The sequence below is a fragment of the Petromyzon marinus genome, chromosome 72, assembly GCF_048934315.1.
Source record: "Petromyzon marinus isolate PM22_M1 ecotype Great Lakes invasive population chromosome 72, UKy_Petmar_22M1.pri1.0, whole genome shotgun sequence".
Lineage (NCBI taxonomy): Eukaryota > Metazoa > Chordata > Hyperoartia > Petromyzontiformes > Petromyzontidae > Petromyzon > Petromyzon marinus.
The window spans coordinates 1,626,104-1,635,135 of NC_133738.1; the positions used below are offsets into that span (position 1 = coordinate 1,626,104).

At 56.9% G+C, this 9,032-nt stretch overlaps 1 protein-coding gene across 1 annotated transcript in view; it reads right to left on the minus strand.

The window, feature by feature from the left end:
• Nucleotides 1–9,032, minus strand: part of LOC142906919 (receptor-type tyrosine-protein phosphatase C-like) — a 105,345-nt gene that overhangs the window by 3,414 nt on the left and 92,899 nt on the right. Inside the window, exons 17-19 of the mRNA XM_076055641.1 lie at nt 6,529–6,565; nt 5,867–5,964; nt 171–308 (exon numbers count right to left, since the gene is read on the minus strand). Of these exons, the coding sequence (XP_075911756.1) occupies nt 171–308; nt 5,867–5,964; nt 6,529–6,565 (273 nt within the window). The remainder of the gene's footprint in view (nt 1–170; nt 309–5,866; nt 5,965–6,528; nt 6,566–9,032) is intronic.

Genomic DNA, 9,032 nt, shown 5'->3' on the forward strand with positions numbered 1-9,032 from the left:
ACAGTGACACACACACACAGTGACACACACACACACATACACACACACAGACACACACAGTGACACACACACACAGTGACACACACACAGTGACACACACACACAGTGACATACACACACACAGTGACACACACACACACAGTGACACAGACACAGAGGGGTTGTCTCACGTTGGAGTTGGAGACCTCCATGCGTCTCAGGGTATAGGAGAGGAAACGCCGCACCTCCTTGAGACGCACCGAGACCGACCCCTCACGCAGGAGGCCAGCGCCCTCTGTAGCCTTGGGCCAGTACTGGTGGCACTTAATCTGTTACCACCAGCGACAGTGTGTCAGTGTGTCAGTGTTAGTGTGAGTGTGTCAGTGTGTCAGTGTTAGTGTGAGTGTGTGAGTGTGTGTCAGTGTTAGTGTGAGTGTGTCAGTGTCAGTGTGTGTCAGTGTGTCAGTGTGTGTCAGTGTGTCAGTGTGAGTGTGAGTGTGTCAGTGTGTCTGTGAGTGTTTCAGTGTGTCAGTGTGTGTCAGTGTGTGTCAGTGTGTCAGTGTGAGTGTGAGTGTGTCAGTGTGAGTGTGTCACTGTGTGTGTGTGAGTGTGTGTCAGTGTGTCAGTGTGAGTGTGTCACTGTGTGTGTGTGAGTGTCAGTGTTAGTGTGAGTGTGTCAGTGTGTGTCAGTGTGTGTCAGTGTGTCAGTGTGAGTGTGAGTGTGTCAGTGTGTGTCAGTGTGTGTCAGTGTGTCAGTGTGTGAGTGTGAGTGTGTCAGTGTGTGAGTGTGGCAGCGTGTGTCAGTGTGTGTCAGCGTGTATCAGTGTGTGTCAGTGTGTTAGTGTTAGTGTGTGTCAGTGTGTCAGTGAGTGTGTGTCAGTGTGTCAGTGTGTGAGTGTGTCAGTGTGTGAGTGTGTCAGTGTGTGTCAGTGTGTCAGTGTTAGTGTGTGTCAGTGTGTCAGTGAGTGTGTGTCAGTGTGTCAGTGTGTGTGTGTCAGTGTGTCAGTGTCAGTGTGTGTGTGTGTGAGTGTGTCAGTGTTTGTGTGTCAGTGTGTCAGTGTCAGTGTGAGTGTGTTAGTGTGTCAGTGTTAGTGTGTCAGTGTGTGTGTGTCAGTGTTAGTGTGTCAGTGTGAGGGTGTCAGTGTGTGAGTGTGTCAGTGTGTGAGTGTGTCAGTGTGAGTGTCAGTGTGTGTCAGTGTTAGTGTGAGTGTCAGTGTGTGAGTGTGTGAGTGTGTCAGTGTGTGAGTGTGTGAGTGTGTCAGTGTGTGAGTGTGTCAGTGTGAGTGTCAGTGTGTGTCAGTGTTAGTGTGTGTCAGTGTTAGTGTGAGTGTGTGAGTGTGTCAGTGTTAGTGTCAGTGTGAGTGTGTCAGAGTGTCAGTGTGAGTGTGTCAGTGTTAGTGTGAGTGTCAATGTTAGTGTGTCAGTGTGAGTGTCAGTGTCAGTGTGAGTGTGTGAGTGTGTCAGTGTTAGTGTGAGTGTGTGAGTGTGTCAGTGTTAGTGTGACTGTGTCAGTGTGTGAGTGTGTCAGTGTGAGTGTCAGTGTGAGTGTGTCAGTGTGAGTGTGAGTGTGTCAGTGTGTCAGTGTGTCAGTGTGAGTGTCAGTGTGAGTGTGAGTGACAGTGTTAGTGTAAGTGACAGTGTTAGTGTGAGTGTCAGTGTGAGTGTCAGTGTGAGTGTGTCAGTGTGAGTGTCATTGTGAGTGTGTCAGTGTGAGTGTCAGTGTGAGTGTCAGTGTGAGTGTCAGTGTGAGTGTCAGTGTGTCAGTGTGTCAGTGTGAGTGTGTCAGTGTTAGTGTGTCAGTGTCAGTGTGAGTGTGTCAGTGTGTCAGTGTGAGTGTGTCAGTGTGAGTGTGTCAGTGTGTGTGTCAGTGTGAGTGTGTTAGTGTGTGTGTCAGTGTGAGTGTGTTAGTGTAAGTGTCAGTGTGAGTGTCTGTGTGTGTCAGTGTCAGTGTCAGTGTGTCAGTGTGAGTGTGTCAGTGTGTCAGTGTGAGTGTCTCCCTGTGTCTCCCCGTGTCTCCCCCGTGTCTTCCCGTGTCTCTCTCCCCGTGTCTCCCCGTGTCTCCCCGTGTCTCTCTGTCTCCCCGTATCTCCCCTGTCTCTCTCCCCGTGTCTCCCCGTGTCTCTCTCCCCGTGTCTCCCCGTGTCTCCCGGTGTCTCTCTCCCCGTGTCTCCCCGTGTCTCCCGGTGTCTCTCTCCCCGTGTCTCCCCGTGTCTCCCCGTTTCTCCCCGTGTCTCCCCGTGTCTCTTTCCCCGTGTCTCCCCGTGTCTCCCCGTATCTCCCCGTGTCTCTCTCCCCGTGTCTCTCTCCCCGTGTCTCCCCGTGTCTCTCTCCCCGCGTCTCCCCGTGTCTCCCCGTGTCTCCCCGTGTCTCTCTCCCCGTGTCTCTCTCCCCGTGTCTCCCCGTGTCTCCCCGTATCTTTCCGTGTCTATCTCCCCGTGTCTCCCCGTGTCTCCCCGTGTCTCCCCTGTCTCCCCGTGTCTCCCCTGTCTCCCCGTGTCTCCCCGTGTCTCCCGTGTCTCCCCGTGTCTCTCTCCCTGTCTCCCCGTGTCTCTCTCCCTGTCTTCCCGTGTCTCCCCCTGTCTCCCTGTGTCTCCCCGAGTCTCCCTCCCCGTGTCTCCCCGTGTCCCCGTGTCTCCCCGTGTCTCCCCGTGTCTCTCTCCCCGTGTCTCTCTCCCTGTGTCTCCCCGTGTCTCCCCGTGTCTCTCTCCCCGTGTCTCTCTCCCTGTGTCTCCCCGTGTCTCCCCGTGTCTCCCCGTGTCTCTCTCCCCGTGTCTCCCCGTGTCTCTCTCCCCGTGTCTCCCCGTGTCTCCCCGTGTCTCTCTCCCCGTGTCTCCCCGTGTCTCCCCGTGTCTCCCCGTGTCTCTCTCCCCGTGTCTCTCTCCCCGTGTCTCTCTCCCCGTGTCTCCCCGTATCTTCCCGTGTCTAACTCCCCGTGTCTCCCCGTGTCTCCCCGTGTCTCCCCCTGTCTCCCCGTGTCTCCCCGTGTCTCTCTCTCCGTGTCTCCCGTGTCTCCCCGTGTCTCCCCGTGTCTCCCTCCCCGTGTCTCTCTCCCCGTGTCTCCCCGTGTCTCCCCGTGTCTCCCTCCCCGTGTCTCCCCGTGTCTCCCTCCCCGTGTCTCCCCGTGTCTCCCCGTGTCTCCCTCCCCGTGTCTCCCCGTGTCTCCCCCTGTCTCCCTCCCCGTGTCTCCCGTGTCTCCCCGTGTCTCCCCGTGTCCCCCCCCCCGTGTCTCCCCCTATCTCCCCCCCGTGTCTCCCCGTGTCTCTCTCCCCCTGTCTCCCCGTGTCTCCCCTGTCTCCCCCTGTCTCTCTCCCCCTGTCTCTCTCCCCGTGTCTCCCCGTGTCTCTCTCCCTGTGTCTCTCCGTGTCTCCCCTGTCTCCCCGTGTCTCTCTCCCCGTGTCTCCCCGTGTCTCCCCGTGTCTCTCTCCCCGTGTCTCCCCGTGTCTCCCCGTGTCTCCCGTGTCTCCCCCTGTCTCCCTCCCCGTGTCTCCCCGTGTCTCTCTCCCCCTGTCTCTCCGTGTCTCCCCTGTCTCCCCCTGTCTCTCTCCCCCTGTCTCTCTCCCCGTGTCTCCCCATGTCTCTCTCCCTGTGTCTCCCCGTGTCTCCCCTGTCTCCCCGTGTCTCTCTCCCCGTGTCTCTCCGTGTCTCTCTCTCTCTGTGGCTCCCCGTGTCTCCCCGTGTCTCCCCTGTCTCCCCGTGTCTCCCCGTGTCTCTCTCTCTGTGGCTCCCCGTGTCTCCCCGTGTCTCTCTCTCTGTGGCTCCCCGTGTCTCCCCGTGTCTCCCCGTGTCTCCCCTGTCTCCCCGTGTCTCCCCGTGTCTCCCCTGTCTCCCCATGTCTCCCCGTGTCTCTCTCCCTGTGTCTCCCCGTGTCTCCCGTGTCTCCCCGTGTCTCCCCGTGTCTCTCTCCCCGTGTCTCTCTCCCCGTGTCTCTCTCCCCGTGTCTCTCTCCCCGTGTCTCCCCTGTGTTTCTCTCCCCGTGTCTCTCTCCCCGTGTCTCCCCGTGTCTCCCCGTGTCTCTCTCCCCGTGTCTCCCCGTGTCTCCCCGTGTCTCTCCCCGTGTCTCCCCGTGTCTCCCCTGTCTCCCCGTGTCTCTCTCCCCGTGTCTCCCCGTGTCTCCCCGTGTCTCTCTCCCCGTGTCTCTCCCCGTGTCTCCCCGTGTCTCTCTCCCCGTGTCTCCCCGTGTCTCCCCGTGTCTCTCTCTCTGTGTCTGCCGTGTCTCCCCGTGTCTCTCTCCCCGTGTCTCTCTCCCCGTGTCTCCCCGTGTCTCCCCGTGTCTCTCTCTCTGTGTCTGCCGTGTCTCCCCGTGTCTCTCTCCCCGTGTCTCTCTCCCCGTGTCTCCCCGTGTCTCTCTCTCTGTGTCTGCCGTGTCTCCCCGTGTCTCTCTCCCCGTGTCTCTCTCCCCGTGTCTCCCCGTGTCTCTCTCCCCGTGTCTCTCTCCCCGTGTCTCCCCGTGTCTCTCTCCCTGTGTCTCCCCGTGTCTCCCCGTGTCTCCCCCTGTCTCCCCGTGTCTCCATGTGTCTCCCCGTGTCTCCCCGTGTCTCTCTCCCCGTGTCTCCCCGTGTCTCTCTCCCCCTGTCTCCCCGTGTCTCTCTCACCGTGTTTCCCACCCCGTGTCTCCCCGTGTCTCCCCGTGTCTCTCTCCCTGTCTCCCTGTGTCTCCCCGTGTCTCTCTCCCCGTGTCTCCCCTGTCTCCCCGTGTCTCTCCTGTCTCCCCGTGTCTCCCCGTGTCTCCCCGTGTCTCTCTCCGTCTCCCCGTGTCTCCCCGTGTCTCTCTCCCCGTGTCTCCCCGTGTCTCCCCGTGTCTCTCTCCCCGTGTCTCCCCGTGTCTCCCGTGTCTCCCCGTGTCTCTCTCCCCGTGTCTCTCTCTCCGTGTCTCTCTCCCCTGTCTCTCTCCCCGTGTCTCCCCGTGTCTCCCCGTGTCTTCCCTGTCTCCCCGTGTCTCCATGTGTCTCCCCGTGTCTCCCCGTGTCTCTCTCCCCGTGTCTCCCGTGTCTCCCGTGTCCCCCCGTGTCTCTCTCCCCGTGTCTCCCCCGTGTCTCTTTCCCCCTGTCTCCCCGTGTCTCCCCGTGTCTCTCCGTGTCTCCCTGTGTCTCCCCCGTGTCTCCCGTGTCTCCCCGTGTCTCCCCGTGTCTCCCTGTGTCTCCCCGTGTCTCCCCCATGTCTCTCTCCCCGTGTCTCTCTCCCCGTGTCTCTCTCCCCGTGTCTCTCTCCCCGTGTCTCCCCGTGTCTCCCTGTGTCTCCCTGTGTCTCCCTGTCTCCCTGTGTCTCCCTGTGTCTCCCCATGTCCCCGTGTCTCCCCGTGTCTCCCCGTGTCTCCCCCCCGTGTCTCTCTCCCCCTGTCTCCCCGTGTCTCTCTCCCCGTCTCTCCCCGTGTCTCCCTCTCTGTCTCCCCGTGTCTCCCCGTGTCTCTCTCCCCGTGTCTCCCGTGTCTCCCGTGTCCCCCCGTGTCTCTCTCCCCGTGTCTCCCCCGTGTCTCTTTCCCCCTGTCTCCCCGTGTCTCCCCGTGTCTCTCCGTGTCTCCCTGTGTCTCCCCCGTGTCTCCCGTGTCTCCCCGTGTCTCCCCGTGTCTCCCTGTGTCTCCCCGTGTCTCCCCCATGTCTCTCTCCCCGTGTCTCTCTCCCCGTGTCTCTCTCCCCGTGTCTCTCTCCCCGTGTCTCCCCGTGTCTCCCTGTGTCTCCCTGTGTCTCCCTGTCTCCCTGTGTCTCCCTGTGTCTCCCCATGTCCCCGTGTCTCCCCGTGTCTCCCCGTGTCTCCCCCCCGTGTCTCTCTCCCCCTGTCTCCCCGTGTCTCTCTCCCCGTCTCTCCCCGTGTCTCCCTCTCTGTCTCCCCGTGTCTCCCCGTGTCTCTCTCCCCGTGTCTCCCCGTGTCTCTCTCCCCGTGTCTCCCTCACCTTGCCGCCCTCCACACACTGGGTCACCATGATGACAGTGCTCACTTTCTGCTCCCAAATCATCCGCCAGAAATCCGCGGCTGTCTCCGGGGTCGGTCCTGGAACGTCGTCAACGTCGTCATCATCAGCATCGCCGTCAACGTCATCATCATTGTCATCATCGTCATAATCATTGTCATCATCGTCGTCATCATCATCGTCATCGTCATCATCGTCATTATCATCGTCATCATCATCGTCATCATCGTCATCATTGTTATCATTGTCATCATCGTCATCATCGTCATTATCATCGTCATCGTCATCATCATCAGCATCGTCGTCATCATCGTCATCGTAGTCGTCATCATCATCATCGTCATCATCATCGTCATCATCATCGTCATTATCATCGTCATCATCGTCATTATCTTGTCATCATCAGCATCATCGTCATCATCAGCATAGTCATCGTCATCATCGTCATCATCACCATCGTCAACGTCATCGTCATCGTCGTCATCATTGTCATCGTCATCATCGTCACCGTCAGCATCAGCATCGTCAACGTCATCACCCCCCCCTCACCCCCCCTCACCCCACCCCTCACCCCCCCCCCTCACCCTCCCCCTCACCCCCCCCCTCACCCCCCCCCTCACCCCCCCCCTCACCCCCCCCCTCACCTTGAGCTGCGATGTATTTCTTGGGCTCTTTGTAGCCCTAGGAGGGGGCGGGGCAGATGACGTCACACCAGTGACGTCACGGCCAGTCACTACCGACCCTATAGCACTGTCTACCGACCCTATAGCACTGTCTACCGACCCTATAGTAGTGCCTACAGACCCTATAGTACTGTCTACCGACCCTATAGCACTGTCTACCGACCCTATAGTAGTGTCTACCGACCCTATAGCAGTGTCTACCGACCCTATAGTAGTGTCTACCGACCCTATAGCACTGTCTACCGACCCTATAGTAGTGTCTACCGACCCTATAGTAGTGTCTACCGACCCTATAGTAGTGTCTACCGACCCTATAGTAGTACCTACCGACCCTATAGCACTGTCTACCGACCCTATAGCACTGTCTACCGACCCAATAGTAGTACCTACCGACCCTATAGTAGTGTCTACCGACCCTATAGTAGTACCTACCGACCCTATAGTAGTGTCTACCGACCCTATAGCAGTGTCTACCGACCCTATAGCACTGTCTACCGACCCTTTAGCAGTGTCTACCGACCCTATAGTAGTGTCTACCGACCCTATAGCAGTACCTACCGACCCTATAGTAGTGTCTACCGACCCTATAGCAGTGTCTACCGACACTATAGTAGTGTCTACCGACCCTATAGTAGTGTCTACCGACCCTATAGCACTGTCTAACGACCCTATAGCACTGTCTACCGACCCTATAATAGTACCTACCGACCCTATAGCACTGTCTACCGACCCTATAGCACTGTCTACCGACCCAATAGTAGTACCTACCGACCCTATAGTAGTGTCTACCGACCCTATAGTAGTGTCTACCGACCCTATAGCAGTGTCTACCGACCCTATAGCACTGTCTACCGACCCTTTAGCAGTGTCTACCGACCCTATAGTAGTGTCTACCGACCCTATAGCAGTACCTACCGACCCTATAGTAGTGTCTACCGACCCTATAGCAGTGTCTACCGACACTATAGTAGTGTCTACCGACCCTATAGTAGTGTCTACCGACCCTATAGCACTGTCTAACGACCCTATAGCACTGTCTACCGACCCTATAATAGTACCTACCGACCCTATAGCACTGTCTACCGACACTATAGTAGTGTCTACCGACCCTATAGTAGTGTCTACCGACCCTATAGTAGTGTCTACCGACCCTATAGCACTGTCTAACGACCCTATAGCACTGTCTAACGACCCTATAGCACTGTCTACCGACCCTATAGTAGTAACTACCGACCCTATAGTAGTGTCTACCGACCCTATAGTAGTGTCTACCGACCCTATAGCACTGTCTACCGACCCTATAGTAGTGTCTACTGACCCTATAGCACTGTCTAACGACCCTATAGCACTGTCTACCGACCCTATAATAGTACCTACCGACCCTATAGCACTGTCTACCGACCCTATAGTAGTGTCTACCGACCCTATAGCACTGTCTAACGACCCTATAGCACTGTCTACCGACCCTATAGTAGTAACTACCGACCCTATAGTAGTGTCTACCGACCCTATAGTAGTGTCTACCGACCCTATAGCACTGTCTACCGACCCTATAGTAGTGTCTACCGACCCTATAGCAGTGTCTACCGACCCTATAGCACTGTCTACCGACCCTATAGCAGTGTCTACCGACCCTATAGCACTGTCTACCGACCCTATAGTAGTGTCTACCGACCCTATAGCACTGTCTACCGACCCTATAGCAGTGTCTACCGACCCTATAGCACTGTCTACCGGCCCTATAGCAGTGTCTACCGACCCTATAGCACTGTCTACCGACCCTATAGTAGTGTCTACCGACCCTATAGTAGTGTCTACCGACCCTATAGCACTGTCTACCGACCCTATAGCAGTGTCTACCGACCCTATAGCAGTGTCTACCGACCCTATAGCAGTGTCTACCGACCCTATAGTACTGTCTACCGACCCTATAGTAGTGTCTACCGACCCTATAGTAGTGTCTACCGACCCAATAGCAGTGTCTACTGACCCTATAGCACTGTCTACCGACCCTATAGTAGTGTCTACCGACCCTATAGCACTGTCTACCGACCCTATAGTAGTGTCTACCGACCCTATAGCACTGTCTACCGACCCTATAGTAGTGTCTACCGACCCTATAGTAGTGTCTACCGACCCTATAGCACTGTCTACCGACCCTATAGTAGTACCTACCGACCCTATAGCACTGTCTACCGACCCTATAGTAGTGTCTACCGACCCTATAGTAGTGTCTACCGACCCTATAGTAGTGTCTACCGACCCTATAGCACTGTCTACCGACCCTATAGTAGTGTCTACCGACCCTGTAGTACTGTCTACCGACCCTATAGTAGTACCTACTGACCCTATAGCAGTGTCTACCAACCCTATAGCACTGTCTACCGACCCTATAGAAGTGTCTACCGACCCTATAGCACTGTCTACCGACCCTATAGCACTGTCTACCGACCCTATAGCACTGT